The sequence below is a fragment of the Pocillopora verrucosa genome, chromosome 5 (assembly GCF_036669915.1).
Source record: "Pocillopora verrucosa isolate sample1 chromosome 5, ASM3666991v2, whole genome shotgun sequence".
Lineage (NCBI taxonomy): Eukaryota > Metazoa > Cnidaria > Anthozoa > Scleractinia > Pocilloporidae > Pocillopora > Pocillopora verrucosa.
The window spans coordinates 14622463-14644072 of NC_089316.1; the positions used below are offsets into that span (position 1 = coordinate 14622463).

Consider the following 21610-nt stretch of genomic DNA (forward strand, 5'->3'; position numbering starts at 1 on the left):
CAAATGAAACACAACTACAGTATTTTTCCAATAAACAAGTTCTAAACAGACAATCAAGTTTTATTCACTTTTTTTTTTAGATTTCGACAAATGAAGAATCATTTCAAAGATGAAAACAAAGAATATTACAAGGAAAAACTGAGTAAATAAAAATAAATACAAGAGCAAGTGTCCGCATTTCTGGGTTGAATGTTTGTTTGGTTTGCTTCAGGTTTCACGGTACTTATGTTGTAGGTTAAACAGAGTAATTGATCATATCATGCAGTTCAAAAGGCTTCTGCATCGTCTGGGGCATCCAAGTCTTTATACTGAATAATCTGTCTGGGGTCACGATGGAAACCGCCCCTGTTATAAAATGAAAAAAAAATGGTTTTTCGTTTAAAGTGAAAACAGTCCATGAAATGTTTACTGCTTCACTCCGCACGAAAATAGGACGTAAAGAACAGCTTTCGCCCATCGTGAATAAAGTGCGTGACTCATATACCCACAAACGTAAACCAAACAGTTATCACCGAAATTTCTCAACAAATAATAAAACACGAAATTTCTTACAGGGCTATTAAAATTTAATTCAGAGAAGCAGAAAAAACCTCACGAGGCGTGTTCAGGTTTTGCATCATTTCTTGGTATTTTGTGATCAGGAAAGTAGAGGAATCCACACTCTAACTGCATCTCTCTATAATCTGCTGATCATTTCCAGAACCAAGTGCAAAGTAGAAAGCCTTATGACCTACCATTAATCGGGGACAGGTTAATTTTTGAGTAAAGAGCAGACTGCTTAATTAGAAAAATGAAAAGGGAATATAAGGCTAGGATAAACCTTATTCGCAATCCATTTAACATCCGCCTTCCATTTGTAGTTCAAAACTCCAATACAATAATCTGGCGCGTGAATGTTTTCATGAGTTTTAGCTCTTGAAGACTCACATTTCAGCCAAACTTTAGCCCTTAACAAGAAATAGAACAAACACTAAGTACCGAGCATTATCACTGATTCCCGGCAAAGATACGCAACGTGAAAATTTCCTGAACTAACCTTTCGCTTACTCTATTTCTTCCTCCGCCAAACCCAAATCTACAAAATATGAAAGAAAAACACATTGAACTAGCGTTGTTCATTCAATCACTGATTTGCCGTTTTTGTCTCCTTTCAACAACAGATATGGCGTTCTAACCTGCGTGGCTTGGGGGGAAACGTATGTCCTCTGCCGCCATACATTTCATGACCGTAGCCTCCGTATGCTGGGGGAGTATAAGGTCCGCGAGGGCCTACAACACGTCAAACATTCAATTAGCACAGTCGCTTCTCACCATCCACAGTAATCTCCATCAAAGGCGCTGTTTGCCGAACTTAACAGCACCCCTATTCAGGGGAGAGTAGCTAGAATGAAAGCCAAAATGGTCTTTAAGGCGCTGAATGGTATGCTGCCATGCTATCTCTCTGAAAAGTTTCCAAGATTCAGCACTCTTCACTCGAGGAACGCACGTAATGATTGCGGAGACTTAATTCTAACTCGTGTTAAACACTCATATGGACAGCGCTTGTTTGCTTTTAGTGCGGCTAGACTTTGGAACAGCCTACCTGATGAAAAAAATAGGACTGCTTTTCCTTGAGCTCATTTATCAACGAAATTAGGAAAACAACTCACTAATTTATTTTTGCATCTATTGGAGAATGACTTTGCAGTCATCGATATGTGGAACAATTATATTATTTACATGGCAATTTTGTTCGTTTTGAATTTTTTTTAATGTTTTTGTTTTCCGCAAGGTCGATTACCTTGTAATATTTGCGCCACCCTCAATAAAGAAACAATATGATTAGTATAACCTATACTCCACTGTTTTTTCCTTTAAAGTACCCATTTACAAAGTTTTTTTAATTCCTTTCCTAGAGAGTACGAGTTAATTCTCTCTTCTGATTCAAATTACATAATAAAAATAAGACCTAATAATGTCAAAGGATCTTTGAATCAATCGCCTTCTGAGCCAGTTCATGTACATTCTGCACAACACAGCAACAACCTCACAAGCTCAGAAAGGCCAAATATAGTTCTCTTATTTCCTTTGATAGGGACAAAATGCTCATCGCGAGAACAGCTTTTCATTATTCTCTGATTTCAGGAAATTTATTTCCTCTCAAAATAACAAGCAACAATTACCGCTCCAACTGTAACAAAAAATAGCAAAGTTACAATGGAATGGTACCTGTGAATTTCAATCGGAAAGTATTACCCAAACACTGAAATCAATAGAATATCCTCATGAAAACAACAAGAATATTGCAAAGACTAGAAAATATTTTAGTATAAACGAGGTTTGGGTGGATTTCAGTAATGGAGTCATCATGCATAAGGGCTATTTGGCAGCTTTTGGGGAATACCCGTGGGAATTTTAACTCCTCATGTTTGTGACTTACCATACATCACCATTTGAGGCCTGGGACCCCATCCCATCATGGTTTGCGCGGGCTGATGTCCATACATTTGGCCCACGTGGTTTCCAGGTGGACGTTGAGGTGTGGGAAATTCCGGTATTTGTGGCCGTCTGGGATCTGATAAGTAATTGTTAAAAAACTCGGCCTACCAAAAAGAAGAAAAACAAAAAAAACATGCTTCACCTTCACTGGACGTCAAAAAATGGATACCTATACCATATTCGATGGTTTAACCTATCACATGAGCGGATATTTATCGAGTTGCGTTGTATTTTCCCGAACCCCGTAGTGGCGTGAAAAAATGCGGGCAACGAGCAAAATGTCCGCTCATCGAATAAGGGATTTATTATTCCGCTAATTTCTAATGTTTTGACTTCTAGTTTTCAAAATACATCCCACACCCTCATAAGAACTTCTCATCGATTCCATAAGGCGAGCGCGAGAGACGAAAACAACACCAGCGAAACCATTAAAGCGTTAAAATCTGTAACGCTTCAAAGTTCTTTGTTAAAGGAGTGAAACCTAAACAAGGGGGAAAACACAAAATTTAGACAACATAGTGTTCATTAAAAGGAACCTAGGACGTGTCTGCCTCACCTCCATCTTGACAGCTTCTACTTTATCCATGTGTTTGTTAAAGATGTGCTTTCGAACAAAGTCAGGACCTCGGAATTTTTTCCCACTCAGTGGGCAGAGCCACTTATCTTTCGCGAGTTCCTGAGTGTTTGCTTCAACAAACTTCTCTATTTCAGTAGTCATTGTTAAGAAATAGTAACATATTGTATATTGGTACTTTCAAACTTGCTTGGCTTTGGATGACCAAGCGGCACCAAACAAATAAAGTAACTTTGAGATCGAACAGGCGTTCCAGTAAATTTAGCCTAGTTCCATGGCATATCCTTGGAACTGGGAATAGGCAAATTGATCAGCCCTGGCCTGCTGATCGTTCGTTTTAAATAACGACGATCAGTTTCTGTGCTATTTCAATACTTCTCGATAAAAAAGAAAAACAAACGTTTCCTTTCATTTTGCAACACTAATAAACAACAACAACAAAAATAACCATTACAAGAGGAAAAAAAAAACGTTTTCAAAGTATGTAAATTTCAGGTACCGAGTTGATGCCCAGCACAACACACATACTAGTGTATGGGATTCATGATTCAATGTACGCTCGAATTTCACGCAAAGGAGTATTAAGAATTCAATTTTCCCGTAATTCAAATTTAATTCGACAAAGAATCACACATTGTTCGGGCGAGAGAAGTACATCAGGGAAAATGAGCAACCCACATATGCTGTTCAAATAATTCAAGGATATGCTTCAGGGTCTTTCTTTCCAAGCTGAGCAACCTCTTCATCCTTGAGCGATTCTTTCTCTTGTAGAAATGGTTCAAGCTTCTGATTTATTCCAGTTTGCCATTCTTGGACTGACACAAAACACAAAGTAGCACTATCAATACATTTTTAAAATCCCTTTTGTATCTTACTAGTTCTCGACTCCTTGATTGTGAGAGTTTTCACTTCGGTACTCCAACTATTTTGTTTAGAACACCGATTACTCAGCGAGGTAAAGGTAAGGACAGAAAAGTTATCGGTGATTTATCAATAATATACCCTGAAAGATTTGGGCTTACACAATTCTCACAGTTCACAAGTATTATCTCTCACACCAACTCTATCATAAGTAGTAGTTAGGTTTCAAAATTTTTTCTAACCCTAACTTCTAGTTATTCGGAAAAGTAGGAAGTACGTTAGATCTAGATTGAAACCCCCAGCCCAACTAAAAGAGAAACTATCGTAAAAAAAACTAACTCAGAAAGAGAAGAATCTTTACCAAGAGACAGTTTACCGAAGGAATGCGTCAAATCTTAATGTCACGGTATTCTGGTCAACGAAGGGGTAAGTTTCTAAAGAAACTGTGCTGCTGCGTTGGTTGGGGCGGGGATGGGTATAACAAGATAATCTGCTTTTATCAACTGAGTTGATAACCTACATTGGCCTCCGTAAAGAGTTTTTAAAGCTGATGTTTCGAGCGTATGCCCCTCGTCAGAGCGAATAGAGGAATTAATAACTAACCTTTGAAACGTCCGGTTTATAAACTCTTAGCGGTGGTTAATTCACATTATCAACTCAGTTGATAAAACCAACTGTATTGATATCCCAGTCACCCTCAGTTTTACTTTCAAAAGGGAATTCACATGTAAAACGAAAAGAAAAAAAGGTGAAAACAGTTTGTATGTTTGTACCTTCAGACAGAGTACACTTGTCAGGCGTGGCACCACGCACATGAATGATACCACATCTATTGGGCATTTCATCTTCGTAAGGGTAGTCTGTGCCATTGTAGTAATCCACTGAATGCACCACCCTTAAATACAGAATCAAACGATCCAACACACGCATAAGACTGCTGTCACACGATAAATCAACCTCGGGTTTCTCCTCAGTGTCCCCCTGAGAAGTTGAGGCTGTTCGCATAAGCTCCATTTCCTCGCCTTCTTCTTCCTCGGCGGCATCTTGCGAAAGAGAAGAGAGAATCGGGTTTTCATTCGGGAGGTCCGGTATTTCACATTCATCAGCAGGTTTAGCTTCACACTCTTCACCCTCCTCCGTTCTCTGTGCAGCAAAAAAGAGTCATGAAAATGAGATGTGAGAATCCCTGAACACTTCTCAAGACCTTCCCATGTAGAATAAAGCATGAATTGAACGGTTGGACAGAGGAAATAATTCTCAAAGTATTTCAGATCAAACCGCGGTTCAAACTCAGCTGCTAACATCCACAATACCGGCAAACCATCTTAAACATAATCACACTTTGTATGACCTAGAGATCTCTTCCTTCAAGTCTCACGGTTTCCCGTTAAAAGAACATGAAAGCTTACTCGCAGTTAGGACTCGGTGATTTAAGAACAGGCTAACGAAATTGGAAATATCGTAACCCACACTAGTACACTCCTTGGGTTAGAGGGCAGATAAGCCATCGATTAAAAACGTCTCTAAATAATAACAGAGAGACAGCAGAACAAAAATTTCCGAGGCATACCCTGAGCCTGCAATAGAAAAGCGGTCAAACTTCACCAAAATACTTCCTATAGCAATGTAGTGCCTGACCAGGAATACAGTTTACCAGTTGAGACGACATCACCAAGATATTGGTTATGGCGAATGAGTATCATCACATAAACCACCCAACGTTAGGCAACAATGACTCATTTCAAAGGAAAAAAAAGAACAGTTTCTTCGTCGAGTTTTACAAAAATGAAACAAATTCTGACTCCTTTTTATAATAGCTTTAGGGTGCCTTACGATACCAGCCTAATAGAAATTTGGGTCACCTACTTAAGGGCCCTTCTTCGGTATTACAAGCCAAAAATTATGGGTATCATTAATTAAAAAAAGAAGAAGGGTATAACCACGCACAATGTCTGTGTAAACTGTTGCAATGTTTGTTTTTGGCTAAAATGTTCTTGCATTTTCGTAACACAGCCAGCATTACAAGTACATGTTCTGACTATGTGTTGCAAAGCAAAATTCAGTGTTGCACAGGATCACATTTATTAACCAAGACAATGGAAAAGATGCGCCATGCTCGGTGCCGACTGTGCAAATAAAAAGAATTTCCAAGAATGCCAAAAGATTTAATAAATCAAGAAGGCTGTAGATAGCTTTTACCTCAGCTGCTTCTTTCTCGGCCTTTTCCCTGGCTTCAGTCTCTTCCTTGGTCTCCTTCTCATATAAAGCAGCTCTCTTATCAAACTCTCTGATGAGCCTCGCCGCTAACTTGATGTCATGCCGAATGGCTTGTTTAGCCAAAGCAGCACCGGCCACCGGTCGAACTCGCCGGGAAAGATCCCTATTCACAACTGGACTCAACTCCACATCTTTTACCTTCAGGAAAGAAAGGTGTTGGTATGGTTTGTCACTTGTCGCGGGAAGGCTTGGTAAACGGTATGTCCATAGGACCATAGGAGTAAATTACAAACATTCTCTGTTGTATTGTTGTCGTTTTGTAGCTGGGTACAATAATCACAGTTTACTCTTCATGAACAATTACAGATAATGAAGAAGATTAACAGAGAGTCATCCAAACAGAGCCAAAGGCACTCTACCCAAAATAAAAGCAATTCTCTGCCACTTTCACTTCCATTTATGAAACTTTGGGAATTCAAAGATTAGATCAAAAGGTGACAATAGGTGGAATGTAGCAGCTATTTTCCTAAGTTTATGACGTAAATTAATAGTCGTTCAGTAAAATTGTTTGAGGGATGTTCTTTTTTTTTACTTGTGCCTTGATGGAGAAGCACAAAAAAAGTATAAAATCTTAAAGAGGATCATTTGCCTCTTCTACTGTTGTTAGAGAAAAACAAAACTGTAACAAAGCAATGCAACCCTTCATCGTTGCCGACTTCGAAGTCTTAAGGCCGGAACTTGGTTTCTTTAAGAATGACTAATCAGAGGATATATTACAGATGTGCAAGATAGATTAGTTGAGTAACAGCGTTAACATAGTGAGGGTTGTCCTTACCCGTATGTTATTCAAGTCCCAACAAATTTCTTTTATGTTTACACTCCTGTCAAAAGTGATCCATCCTCGTCTAACAAATCTTCATAAGAAAACACACAGGTCAGGTTATTACATTGGATTTCTATGAATAAACACAGCTTATAATTAAAGTTTTCCTTCTATCACTCTTAAATCCCCCCATCCTTATCTATGTGGTATATCCAGCTAATGTTAAGAGGGCCTCTAACAACAGTCAAAGAGACTTTTAGTAGCTAGGCCATTTGGCCCATGATAGATCCAATATTCAAAATATTACTACCTGACATTAAAAAAATAAAAAAATAAAAAAAAAATCTTCTTCCCCCTTCCTTTTCAATGCTGCTCTTTCCTTTTCATTCTGAGGAAAAATAACACTTTGAAAGAGAGACAGGGTGCGGGTACGATTTGGGTGTATATACCGAGGCAGTTTTTTTCTGCAGTTCTAGGTTCGTGAGACAATCGTACTTCAAACTACATGGATTTGAATGTTCCAATTTGGAAGAAATAGGCCCGCTGTTAATAAGAAAGAAACACAAGAAAGAAAACACTGTTTAAGTGGAAGAAAACCTCAATGCCCCACGCACGAGTTGAACGTTTGACTTTCCAACTTGCAGTTTAGGAGCTCAACCACTGAACTATTCGAGACTTAATATAGCTTGGCCAAGATATTGATCTTTCCATCAAAACATCTTTGTTGATTTGAAGGGAAAAAGGGCAGAGGAGGAAGGGTGTGAAGTGAAACAAACATCGACTCATTTATATCATTGAGATAGCAAAATGTTTGTCTCTAAATTACACCTTGTAGATGGTACCAGCTAGAAGTACAATTGGATGAAAAACATAACTCCTTTAGTGTTTCAGTGACGTAACATGAACTATACAGCTTGATTTCCAAGGACATGTACTCACTTTCTTTCAGGACTGGGGTCTGACAGGGCAACCCGAAGAAATCCAGCGAATCTTTTACAAATCTAAAAACACAATAATCTTTTATGTGAGAGTTGAAGTCGAGATTCATAGATATGTTAAGAATTGTCCTCAAAATAATGTTATTTTGTCATGTTATAAGCTTTCCTTCACAAAAAAGCCAAACAAACCAAATCAAAGCAAACTTACAGCAGAAATGTCAGCTTTAGAAATGTTTGGTGGTACACTTCTCATAAACAGTGAAAATGTTTTATGCAATGCACGGGGTTCTGCTGTCACACAGACTTGCTTCCCATCAGAACCATTTGCCTCATCCTTTTCCTCTCCCTCTTCTGTTGTATCTTTTTCTTTTTCTTCTATCATTTTTTCTTTATTTTCTTTCGGGATGTCCTTGACAGGACTTGTTTCTTCAACAATTTCCTTTTTTCTGAAACTTTGTTGGAATCCTCTTTAGTTTCCCCTCCTTCCATGGCTTCAGCTTTTTGGAGAACCTAAAAAGTTTTTTCATTGGATAAATAGACTGTTATCTTCTTTATCATACATAGCATGTTTTTTTCGTTTGTGCCAGTTTGCTTTCAATTTCTATAAAGCGAACACCACAGAGTCTGTCTCTAATGATGTCTTTTGGAGGCAGAGTTAACAGAAAGCACAATCTAAGCATATCACCGATGTATCAGAGTCTAAAATCAAAACAATCAGAACACAGATGTAGCCACAAATCCAGAGTTGGCAACCAGAACCTTGCAATTCATTACTAGCAGTAAACTCAACTTTGATTATCATGTAAACAGATGTGTTAATGACGCTAATTTCTGTGGTGCTTTGTTTATCTGGTGCTACATTTGATTCAGCACCATGTGGGACCCCCTTGTGGCTGGTTAACAAAACTGTAATTGGAGGTAGAGCCTAAAATTAACCACTCTGACTACATGTTAAGGTGACTAAACCTTTGATTGGTTTTCAGTACACTCCTTTTGTGAAAAAAGGTTAATCTTAGCCCTTGAGCATGAGACACAATGTGGTTAATGTTGTTCTTGAAGCACAACATTTGCATACAAATCAATGTTCACCTGTTCACTTGCAGGTTTGGTCAGTTCAGATGGCAAGGAAGATGCACTTGATGGCTCTGCCTCCATGGACACTACTTTACCCTGGGCCTCACTACTGCTTGGTTCTGGGAAAATTTCACTGTTGTATTCTTTTTGCATTGTACTGGTGCCATTATCAGTGCTACCAACTTGGTATGCATCCTTTTCTGGAACAGATGAGCTACTCTCTGCCTGCTCTGTGCTGCTTGTTTCAACCTCATATTCCTGGTTTCTTTCTTTTCCTTGTAGTCCTTGAGTTGAATCTGCAGGTGTGCCATCTATTAAGGATAATTTTTCAAAGCAGTGAGATATCATGTAATTGGCATTAACATGATCGCAATTTAATCGAAATGAAAACAAACCTTTACCATTTCTGCAATATTTTTACATTGCACATTTATATAACACTGTGCTAACTTTTATTCTTTGAAACAGGCATTCATTCTTTCATAAAAACTACTATAACCATAGTACTGATCTGCATTCAGAAAAAAATGGAGCTAAAAGATATTAACTGTTGCTTGTACTATTATCAACTATTTCATTTTCCTGCTAAGTCTTGTTTATATTCTTGTTTATGTGCTATGGAAATAGAATTGCTTTCCTCTACACAGAATAATTTTTAATCACCTGACAGTTCTGTTTCTCCACTGGTTTCAACTATAGCATGAGATGACCCACCCTCAGTTAAAGCACCATTACTACTGGTGCTTGTCTCTGGCTGACTGGAACCCACAGAAGGCTCACATGAATCTTCAAAAGACATTGAAATTCATGAACAATCAATTTCATGCCCAAAAAAATTGTATTGCCTCTTTGAGACAGCATGCATTATCAATACTATTTCTCAGCAAGTAACTTACTTTTAATGAAAGGAGAAATCAATCTAACTCGCACAACACAAGATCTTTCATCTTAGAACTCACTCACTACAAATACAGCTACTGTACTTGGAATTAAACTGTCAAACACAAGACAGCACTTGAGCCGAGTGGCCCATCCAGTTCAAAATCTTCCAGGTTTCCTTGACATAAAGAGACCATTGAAGGGTCACCCCCTCAGCAAGTTATCAGGCTTCTGTGAAAACTTGCAGGTAGCCATTTATATTTCCAAATGGAGAGAGGCACTGTGAGAGTACAGTGTTTTGTCCAAGGACACAACACATTGACCCAGGCAGGTATTGAATCCAGGCCTCTCTACCCAGAGTGCAGCACACAAACCATTGGGCAAAAGCTTCTCACAGGGTTCTCCTTTTCAGCCACTGACCAACAATATTTGCTGCCCGTGAACCACACTGTTGCCAACAATTATCAATTAGCAAATAATCTTTGCTATCAAGAACATTTTATGTAACAAATAAATTCAAAGTACACAGCCAAATGACACACATGAAAAAGAAAAGCAAATAAAGCTTCTTTCTCCTTAAAAGTTTGCCAAGTGTTCATTGACTTGTGTTGTTGAAGGCAGAAGTTGAAAATAGCAAGTATGCCCAGCAAAGCAGGTGGGAATTTTTTTGTGTGCCATGGCCATGATGACTATCAAGTATCACTGGGCACAAAGAAGATGCTGATGATGATAATGACCCCCATTTAGCCCATAGAAAGTTGCAACATAGGCACTACAAATGGCTGCTGTGGCCAATTGGTCTCAACCTGTGTAACTTTTGTCACTGCCAACTAACTTCAATTGAAAAGGAAAACCCTGGTCTTGTACACACTGTTAAACAAATACAGGGAAAAATGAAAAATGCAGAAGAAAACAGACATTAATATATATTAAAATTGTTCTCACAGAATTGAATGGGAGGAGAAGTGTCAAGATGTAGCCCCAACTGAGACTTTATCAAATATTCATTTGTTTGGTGACTCTGAATAGATTTTTAACATCTGATTCAAATTAATTCACCTGGTTTATGATCAGTCGATGTCTGCAGTTTAGCATTTGATGAGCTGGTAGGAAGTTGAACAATGTTTTCAACCTGGCTTGCCTTGCTAGGGTCATCTACCACTAGAATGCAAGTGACAACCAGTTTTTATGATATAAAACACCAATAAAATACCAAGTGAGCTTTCATGAGAAAAAATTATGACATATTCTCTTCGCATGTGAAAAGATCACTGTCGCTATGGTTACAAATAATTGCACCTTTTGAAATGATTTAGTATTTCATTGTTGTTTATATAATAAATACAATATCACATCACAGCTTGGAGATACAAAATTTCTCTTTTCATGTGGAAAAATATTTCACTCTTTTTCTTCCCAAAAAAAGATATTTCACATAAGCCCTTCACTCACTGACTCATGAATTATTCCTCAACACAGAGAGAAATTTCATATCTCTACATGGCCAAGTAATATCCTCTATATCTCATCCTTAACTAAATGTATGTTAGACTAGATGCAGCACATGAAATTCCAGATATGTGGCTACATCAGATGCCAAATACTATGTGCAATGTTCAGAATGATTCTGGTTTTCACTGTGGTATGTGCATATTTGATTTCAACTTAAACATAGCCTTTTGATTAAGATGACTTTAAATTGAATGTGTTTGATTCTATGTCCTGGTACAACTCACCAGGTTGCTGCAAGTTTTCTTGTACACCTTCTGGCCCAGCATCTACCCCTGGAGGCAACAATTCATCCTCTTTTCCAGTATCCATTGGTGACATTTCTTCCCCAGGGGGAGCAGGCTCAGGCTCAGAGTCAGATTCAGACTCACTTTCGCTCTCATCATCATCCATGGCATCATAATAATAAGGTTCACGATGGCGTCTCTTCCGTTTCTTTTTTGGCTCATCTTCCTATGGGCAAAAATTCAAACATTTCCCTTACTTGTCAATTTAACAAAGCTGTTGTGGAAAGAATCGACACATTTCCTATGCTATCTTGAGATAAGAGATATCAGCTAATAGTCAGCTGAGTGAACAAAAAAGTTGAACACCTGGAATGTAAAAGTTCTTCATAATGACCATCAATGAGATGAAGATGTTTTACTATTTTGTAGACGAAATAATGTCAAATGGAATTAATTGTTAAAAATATATTCTGACTAAGTCCATCCAGCATCATCAATCCAGCCATTCACAATACACCTCTTAAAGAAGAGGAAAACAACAGACTTTGCACAGTACTCACTTGATGTGTAGGCACATGCAAACAGTGGAAGTTGACAACCTTATTTCTATTTGTTATAAATCATTTGGCGGATCTGCCTGAGTATAGGTGGATACATGGCTAAACTTTGCGTAATGAACATGGAGCCATATTTTCCAAGTTAGGAACCACTGTACTCTACTTTTGTTCACCTATATTCATAAAATTGCATGAATATGGCTGCTATTACTCACTACAATCATACATCAAGTCACTTTTGGTCCAACAATAAGGAATAAGTGCTAAGTTTGTTTCCAAATTGGTTTTGCAATAGATCCAGTTGTAATAAATTTGATTCCTTACTTGTTTCAAATTAAGGAAAAATAACAATACAATTTCAGAACCCCGAATCTTCTTGATCTTGTCAATTCCTTTCTACATCTCTGTTATTTTTAGCTACCTAATGTTATATCCTTTCAGTGTCTTTCATCAAATTCACGTTATAAGCAAGCTTGTGCCAAAATTCATAAATTTAGGGGTAACTTAACCAAATTTGACATGTAACAATTATAATGATGACTATGGCTGTTCTCCTCATGTATCTTCCTAAGATATGCTCTAATCAAGTGGTAAGAAATAGTTAGGGGTTGTACCATACACAACAGTTGGCCTGGTGTTTTAAGTCTTCACTTTAACAAAGAATGCTACTAGTAACTGTGCCTGTGTGGGGTGAAGAGGTAAATTCAAAGATACCCAATGAAAGTGTTGGTCAGCCACGCAACTCAGAAAATATATTATGAAAGAGTGATGAGGTGGGTAACTGAGCCAAGTCTGTTTGAATCAATTGGTCCCTAGGTACAGTGCTGGGAAATTACTTTTTCTCTTAATTAACATGTACAGTCTTGTTAATGTACACAGTATTTTGTGGTCTTTCTAGTACTGTAGAGCAAAATGGGGAGTTGAGACACAAACTCAACACTGTGACTTGCTTCAGTTGTTTACAATCTGATGTGAAAGAAGAACTGTGGGAACAATTTCAACATTTGCGTTCATAAAAAAATGCTTTCTGAGTTATATCATTCCAAGGCAGAAAACTGATAGAGGTTTGTTATAAGATGTAAGCAGGAAAAAACCCCTATATGGGTACAATCATCAAGGTACAGTGAAACTAACATTGACCGACTGTGAGTCAAAACATGACATAAGAAGACAAAGAAAGATTTGGATCACAGCTTCTACATTGTACATTTGAATAATTTTCTAAAATGTGTAGTGCTGTGTGCAGCTGCCCACTTTTGAAGTTCCATTGAACTGGTTCATCAGTGAGAGCTTAAAGTTATAACAATAAACACACAAAATAAAAATCTAACAGGGACTAGTGGAAGGAGCAAATGAAGGAGTGACATTCAAAGTCCTGCCAAACTCAGAAAATTGTCATTTCCTGAGTAAAAAAAAAGGAAATTCCTGAGTTGTAAACACAGGAGGTCTGATGTGAAATTTCCTCTGTTTCAGTTGTACACATATTTTCTGCAACAACATATTACCAAATTATCATTATCAAATACAGTAATTGTTACCTTCATCATTATCATCACCACTATCATCATTGTCATGTATCAATCATAGCAAGGAAATTTTTGACAGCAAGGAGCCTTTGAATTCTAGGATTTGTTATCCAATTCTTTGTTTTGATAATTGCTGACAAACTTCAGTTATTTGAGCCTTTCTTTAGAGCCTTCTCACTCTTCCTCCTCCTTTCCTTCATATAATCTCTTAAGGGGTTATTTAGTAAGATTCTAAAATCATGTTTGAGTTCAGCTAAGTTGCACAATGTTCACAGACAGTATACCAAACTCAATTCACCTTTTTAGAGCCTTTCTGTTGTGCAGGTGGATCTTTATCTGGTTGGGATGTCTGTGGCAATTCTTGCTGTTGTCCCTGTGGATATTGCTTTGAATATTGTTCTTGCTGTTGTTGAGGATCATAATTGCTATAATACTAAAAGATTCCAGATATGTAACTATTTCAGTAGGATGGCCTACTCCCTGTGGTTCAGTTTATCCAATTTCATCCCGTTTGGTTTCAAAACCATTAAAAACAGTACCACACCCAAAACAAAGGGGAAATACAGAAACAAAATTTAAATAAAAACCCCATGATGATAATTGGAGTAACTACCAAGTGACTGTAAGTGCCTTAAACAAACTTATGACATGGCCTGTAAATTAATCATTTCGAAGTATTTGTTCCTTTCCATCACAAAATTTCTTCCTGAGCCAAATCAGTTGGCAAGTCCTCCAAAAAATTAAACATCTTATTTGATGAGCCTAAAGCATCAACTTATAATTAAACTAATGTTTGTATCCCATAAAATGATGTGGTTTTTTTGGTTTTAAGCCAACCAATTAGGGTACCATAGTTGCATTGTAATGAATAATGAGTGAGAGTAAATAAAAGACACACCACAGCATGTCAGGATTTCTCTCCTTTGGCCTGAGCACCAAACAATAGCACATACACAAGATTTAGAATTCACTCATCTCAAGAGGGAGTGGGACAAAGGAAACATTTGATTCCTGAGAGAAATTGAGTGAATTGTCTTCCATTCTTTACTCACAAGAAACTCATGTCGCGTGTCTACATTATTGGTTCTTGAAGCTAGCAATTATCAATTATGGCAAAATGGTCATGGCCCATCACTTCCAATCATGTTCTATTGAAACAATGTAATAAACAGTACATGCTTTTTTCTTTTGTGTCCAATGCCTATAAAAAATCATCTAGACAGAGTTCAAAATGTATCCTTTAATGCCCCTGATAGATACTTAGCTGTACAGTGTACCTGTTGCTGATAATAGAGCTGTTGCTGATGGTAGTACTGCTGAGCCTGATGCTGAAGCTGTTGTTGCTCCAGAGTGGGATTACTAATGGACATAACCTTCACATCCCCATTCTCCTTTTTGGTTGCAGCAGCTTTTGCTGATGCTGGTGGAGGGGCAGATGGAAGAGGAACAGATGATGGTGAGACAGGGCCAGTTTCTGGATCTGATGGCAAAAAAAGAGAAAATTATTTGCAGAATTGATTTACAGTCCAGTCTATGGCTTTGTAATGATGATTTGTAACACCAGGCGAAAACATTGATGCTTATATATTTCTAATAAATAAACTAAATGTAAGAAAACTCCAGGGTCACTATTCTTGAGGAAGACACCATGAAGTATTGACACCACAACTCTACTCAAACTTTACTTAACAACTAATAACCATGACTGAAGTTGAAACAGGCTAATTTCAAATGGAAACCTTGCCCTATTGACTGTGAGATATTTCTGCCAAGAAGCTTTTTCAAAAAGAGATATTGTTTTGTTTCCAGAATTAAAATTGTAGGGCATTGTTTTCATATTTCTTTAAAGCATTTCTTGTTGCTGTTGTGAACATGTTTACCATGACAATGTACTTTACTTATTGTTTTAAATTACTAAATGACCCATTGTCCAAATTTGGACATTGGGTCATTTAACCACCCCCTCCCTCTGAAAGCCCTGGGCCTTTGAACTTTTGAGGATTGGTTTGTTTAAATCATTGCCCCCTAGGGCAAAAATTGCGCTCAAATGCCCCACCTAAATTTTTTTGGAAGAGACAAAACCAGCAACCTTTACTTTCTGCACATTTACCACACTTTGAAGACTTAACCTTGTAGACCTTTTCTTCAGAGTCATTAGTTTGTGAGAGTGAACTGTTCACCTTAATCACCTCCATATGTAAAGAAACAACACTTGAATTGTGTTGGAAAGACTTTATACTTAAGGTTCAAATCTCCCAACCCAGCCAGGCATGACTCAAATTTCCCATCCCTTGGGCACAGACGATGATCAAATGCCTGTGGGTTGCCCAGGGAGGGAGGATATTGCCAATTAAGAGGAGGATATTGATTATATATATGATTGGAACTTGATTTCCAAAGGATGAAGTACCATATTTTCTCAGTTATAAGGCGCACTCAGTTATAAGACACACACTGATTTTTTAAACTCATTTCTTTCAAATTTTTAAACTGAAAATTTTGCCCAAACACCCGGTTATAGGATGCAGCCTCAACTTTGGGCTTTTTCATTATCTTCACTTTCAAAACAATAGTGTTTTCAAAGTTCCTAATTACAGTCAGGTCACCTTTTTTTAACAAAAGGCAAAAAAGTCACACATTTGCATGAACAAAGCAAAAAAAATCCCACCTGTAAAAGAGATATAGATACCGTGAATACAGTCTGCCTTCTTAGGAAACAGTGTTACTTTCTAAAGCTATGAATACTAATTGATCCAGCATAATAAGCATGTCTCAGCTGGTTGAACTCCTAGTTGTAAAACTTCATTCATGGCAATTCAGCAAGCATTGCTGAGTTCAAAACAAAAATCATGCCTAGTATGCAGCATCATTCTTACAATTGGAACTTTAAAATAGTAGCAAAAGCAGAGGCAGTGAAAAACAATTGGGAATTGCACGCCAGTACAAAATATCAGAGTCAATGGTTCGCAAACGTACCCGCAGCAGTATCAATAGAATGGTTCTTTTCAGAACCACCAAGTCGAGTAAAGTCAATAATCAATATTCCCAGCCTTCTATCTATTTCTCTTGTTTTATACCAGGTTAAAATTACAAAATAGGACATTCTTGAATTTTGTTGCATGAAAATACTTGGCTATAAGACGCACCCCGAATCTGAGACAATTCAAGGTGATAAGGTAAAATTTCTTTGAAAAAATGCTCCGCCTTATAACCGAAAAAATATGGTAACTAGGAGCACTCTTCATGCATAGGATGCTACTCAATTCCAGGTACCTGTCCACTTCTTCAGGTGTCCTTAACAGTATGCTAATACCCACTAAGCTATAATGTCACACAGAGAGGCACTGTAGGAGTGTAGTCTTTTTCCCAAGAACACAAAATAAAAATTTGGCCTGCAGTGTTTTCAATAGGACTTGGCACCTGCCTGGGCTTCATCTGATATTCTGTTACAGATTCCCAGGTATACTTTGCCCTGTTTGAGTAAAATTTTCAGAACTGAAAAATAATAAACATAGAAGATACCTTTTTTGATTTCTTTCATATTTTTAAGGGTTTCTTCTTTTTTATCATCAGTTGCCATATCATCAGTTTGTGGAGACATAAGAGGATTTGATGATGATCGTCTTCTTTCAGGGGGAGGGGTGGGTGGACAGTCCAACACAACCAGATCACTATCCAAGCCTCCTTCTAACTTGATAACCACTTTGAACAACAAGAATAAGTATCAGTGCATTGTTTTAACAGGTAAAAAATACCTTTCTAGGAAAAAGAAATCAATAATTATCTTCAAAGATTGTAACATACTCAGTCAACAGTCCTTTTAGATATAAGATAATTCTTTAAAAATCTTAAATGCAAGAAACTGCAAAAATTATTACACATTCAACGTGTGCTCTTAAGGGAAACAGTGAGTTTTCTTTTCACAAGACATCATTTCTAGGGGTTTGTTGTGCCATCTCAAGACTAAATACTACAGCAACTGAGTAAAGGATTCAAAATGAGAAGCATTGAATGCAAATACAATTTCAGAACTAAAATTTACAAGTTAACAAAAACAAAATGTAACTTATTGTTTAGTCAACAAAACTGTCAAATTATTCATAAGTATAATGGCTGAAGACAACTGGTAAATTGAATTATATTTTAACTCGTTATCAGGTTCACCACACATGTCTTAAATATACTAGTAGTATCTGTGTGAAAGAATGTTCATTTGGTATTTGTTCATATTTATTGGATTACTGTCCGTGACATTTTCCTAAGACATAATGTAGGACTTTACCTGCATCAAGAAGCTTAATGATGGCTTCAGAGTTATCAATATCCAGTGATATATCATCGGCCCTTCCACTTTTAAGTAAGTTCAGAAATACAGAGAGGCGACGCTGCATTGATTTTTTATATTCCTTTTGCTTAAGGGCCATTTCTTTAGGATGGTATTTCATCCTAAACCTTAAATCAGTAGTAAAACAAAAGTTATATTAAGGAGGATAGAGATATTGAAGAAATTTGGGTAAAATACAAAAGGTGTGTGTGCCCCCTTACACTTACTCAGCCTTTCCTGTCCTCCCTTGAATCCAATGTCAGTGACATTTTGACTTTTGACTTCCAATAAGCCGACATTGCTATTTTTTATAGCAACTTTACAAAAACGAATGAGGTCAGATTATACATAATTGAACCTCGTCAAATGATCGAAGGGGGTTTAAACGTGGCTTCTTGATCACTGAAAGCTGCTATGAATCTTAATTCATTAACTGCAGTGTGCAGCTTTTCTAGGCTTTAAGCCTCATGCAATAAAGACCGAAGTTGATTAGGACATGAAGCACTAAGATCCCAATATGGCTTTGTTTCACATGCATGTCTCACTGAACAAGAATACAGCTTGCTGCGAAAGGAAAGTGTTGTTATGGTTAGAGATAATGAAAACAAATAAATAAATTTGATACATTGAATAAAATTTATAAAAAAAAATGTAGTAACATTCATATAAAAACCACCACATACATTCAAATAATTGTATCATCAGAAGGCAAGACAAAAGGTGTACACTACTCACACTCAGTCAGGGATTTCATTTTTACTACATACCATTCTTCCTCTTTGTGTTGCAAAAAGAAATCGTTAATTTGAGTTTTTCTGAACTCCATTTTATATTCTTGATATTTTCTAAAAGCTTCTTCATCACCAATATTGTCATCTTGAGCATTAAGGAACTGTTTAAAAGTCATCATGGCTGGGCCAGGACTTGCTTGAGGGTGTGGCTGTTGTTCAACTTCTACCCTAATATGCAATTTCAAAAAGATCACACCTGTAATCATTCAGAACCTTATAAGCCTCTTGGAAATAGGTGAAGTCTGTTGATTTTCACTTGAACAATAGCCTGATGCCTGTTAGAGCCTTAACCGCTTGAAATAACTTGACTCAACCTTCTCAATCAGGCAAGAGGTTTTTGCTTTTGTCAGGCAAGACTTGAACTCAATAAAAGTTTATTGGAGTCACCCACCAGCTTCTAATGACAACTCAGTGACACCAGAGTCTTTTCAAGAATTTTGATGGTCAAAGGTTCAAAAGGATCATTCTCAACATAAATTTAACAAATTATTTTTTTTAATGTTTTGTCAGTTGCCTCCTTGCTTCAGACTGCACTAGGAATGATAGATAAATACCAAAGCTCACTTGCCACACACCACCACCAAATACACTTCATCTTTGCATTGAAAACAAATGTGGCATTTGTTTCAAAAACAATTCTGTTTCAATTCAGGTTTTCAAGAAAAACATGAAAGGAAAATGTGATGGATGATGTAGCAGGGGGCCCTCAAGCTAACAAGAGATAATTAGTATATTGTGTCTTAGATGATTTTAGTTTGCACCTTTGTTGTCTAGCATCCTGCTGCTGTGATGCTTGTAGCTGTTGAACATCTGGGTGTGACCATGTGTTATGGGTTGGAACACCACTGTAAGGTACATTGTAGTCTCCTGCCCCATGATACGGCTCATCCCTGAAAGCCACACAAATGAATTTATCAGCACTGTGATTAATGAGCATTTCTAGAGGACTGAAAATGTTTCCTTTCTTCTGTTTCTGAAGACAAATATTTTATACTTAGACAACATTGTTAATTTTAGAGTTTCGAAAGTGAATCATTTCAAATTTTATACAATGAACACACGAGAAACCTTGTACATCTAAATTTTAAGGATTTGAGGTTTCTACCACGATCACATTATTTAATACACTAAATGGATGACTTTGTTTGGACAGGAAATGTAGAGAAATAGGGTAAATTGACACCACTGTAACCAGTTCAATTAAAAGTTAAAGTTGTGATTCATGGAATTATTTCAAGCCTTAAGCCTTCAAGTTATTTGACAATAGACCTTATCACAGCTTTTAACACCATCTTAATGGGTAGGGAAATATAAAATGTTCACATCAATGTCCAGCTTTGAATGACTTTACAATAATCAAAATAATTTTATCAACTACAAAATTTACTCATTAGCCTCATGATTTCACACCATGGATTTGAGGGATATGCCTTCCCTAGAAATTTCCCAGTTTTGTTTTTCACACCAACATGGTTGCCACAGTCATGGGTTCTTTAAATTCCCTGGCTTTTCCCTAACCAACCAAATACACAACTTCACAAATGAGTTTCTATGACTACCTCCACCTCCCCTTACAGCCATCCTTCCCACATGTAAATTTATCCTTTCAGCAAGTCACTGTGTACATAAATTGATAACTGCTGAAGTTCTCTTGGAAAAAGAATTGATTTTCTTCAAAACCTAACATTGGTTTAGTGTTCAATGTTACTACACAATATTCCCCAATTCAACGTTATTTGTGTCTGTAAACTGTACCAAAGATGCAGTGTTAGAAAAAATAAAAACATCCCGTGGAAGGAAAAGAAAATTTGTGTTATCATTCACAAACCAACTTGAAGTGGAGAACAATGATACAGCATTTGCTGGTCAGAATCTGTAACCTGTACTGTACAATGAACATGAGTAACTTCAACAAAACAAAGAGGAAACTGTTGACATATTTCAGAGGGCTTTGACAAGATTAGATAAACAACTTCATATTTACTTAAAATTTCTCATTTCCCTGACTTATTTCAAATATGTAACTTTTCTCTGACTCAAAGTGAAATTCCCTGACCAAGGAGAAACTTTCCCTCGACCTGTGGCAACCATGTTCATTCGTTTTTAGCTTTTCTCGTACTCACACACATTAAAATTTGCTCACAACTATCTGGAAAAGAAATGATATGCAAGTCCACCGAGATGAGCTTGGTGGAGATAATTCACACGAAGTTTGCCAGTCGGATCCTTCAGCTGGCATTTGAATTTATTTAATTTCTGAAGCTTCAACGCTTAAATGATATCATTTAACGTTGGAGCTCCTCAAAAACATTGCGATTTCAAATGAATAACAAAGATGGCGACAAAGACGGTATCGGTGTGGTCTTTTTCTAAGTGATATTGGTAATTTTAAGGATCAAAGACATGTTTTTATTAAATTACCAATCTCTTCTAACTCTTTTTATGGGAGGACTCATTTCTTGGTGTCTCCCAGAGCTATCTCTTCTTCCTCGATCAAATTCTCTATACTCTCCTCGCCGTCTACTTTCCCAAGATGGTTCACGGCGTCTGTCGGACCACTCATCTCGACGTGAAGATCTCTCTTCACGGTCGCGTCTTCGATCGTTATAATCACTTCTTTCTCTACGAAATTTATCTCGAGCCCGTCTCCTGTCGTGTTCGTCGTCACTGTCCCCCATAATGGCTCCCCTTCAGTAAAATGCTAAGAGAAGGAATTCTTTACCTGCAACAAAGAAGAATAAAGACTGCGAGCATGTGGAGACCTTAGAGGGTTCAACAACCAGAATGCTTTTCGAGTTTGGTAGGCCCAGTCTTTAACTCCATCTCCGAAAT

The 21610-nt window shown here is 37.3% G+C and overlaps 1 protein-coding gene across 1 annotated transcript; it reads right to left on the reverse strand.

Annotated features, from left to right (window-relative positions):
- Positions 1–44: 44 nt before the first annotated feature.
- LOC131782260 (serrate RNA effector molecule homolog) lies at positions 45–21548 on the reverse strand. The gene is given in 23 exon segments (XM_066167823.1): positions 45–345; positions 1037–1075; positions 1176–1269; positions 2420–2582; positions 3035–3188; positions 3759–3867; positions 4687–5056; positions 6113–6328; positions 6966–7044; positions 7893–7954; positions 8100–8338; positions 8341–8401; positions 8981–9276; positions 9629–9751; positions 10904–11005; positions 11581–11806; positions 13962–14096; positions 14941–15143; positions 17186–17365; positions 17946–18115; positions 18755–18946; positions 19540–19668; positions 21200–21548. Coding segments are annotated over 23 exon segments (3678 nt in total). The 5' UTR covers positions 21457–21548; the 3' UTR covers positions 45–266.
- Positions 21549–21610: the final 62 nt, after the last annotated feature.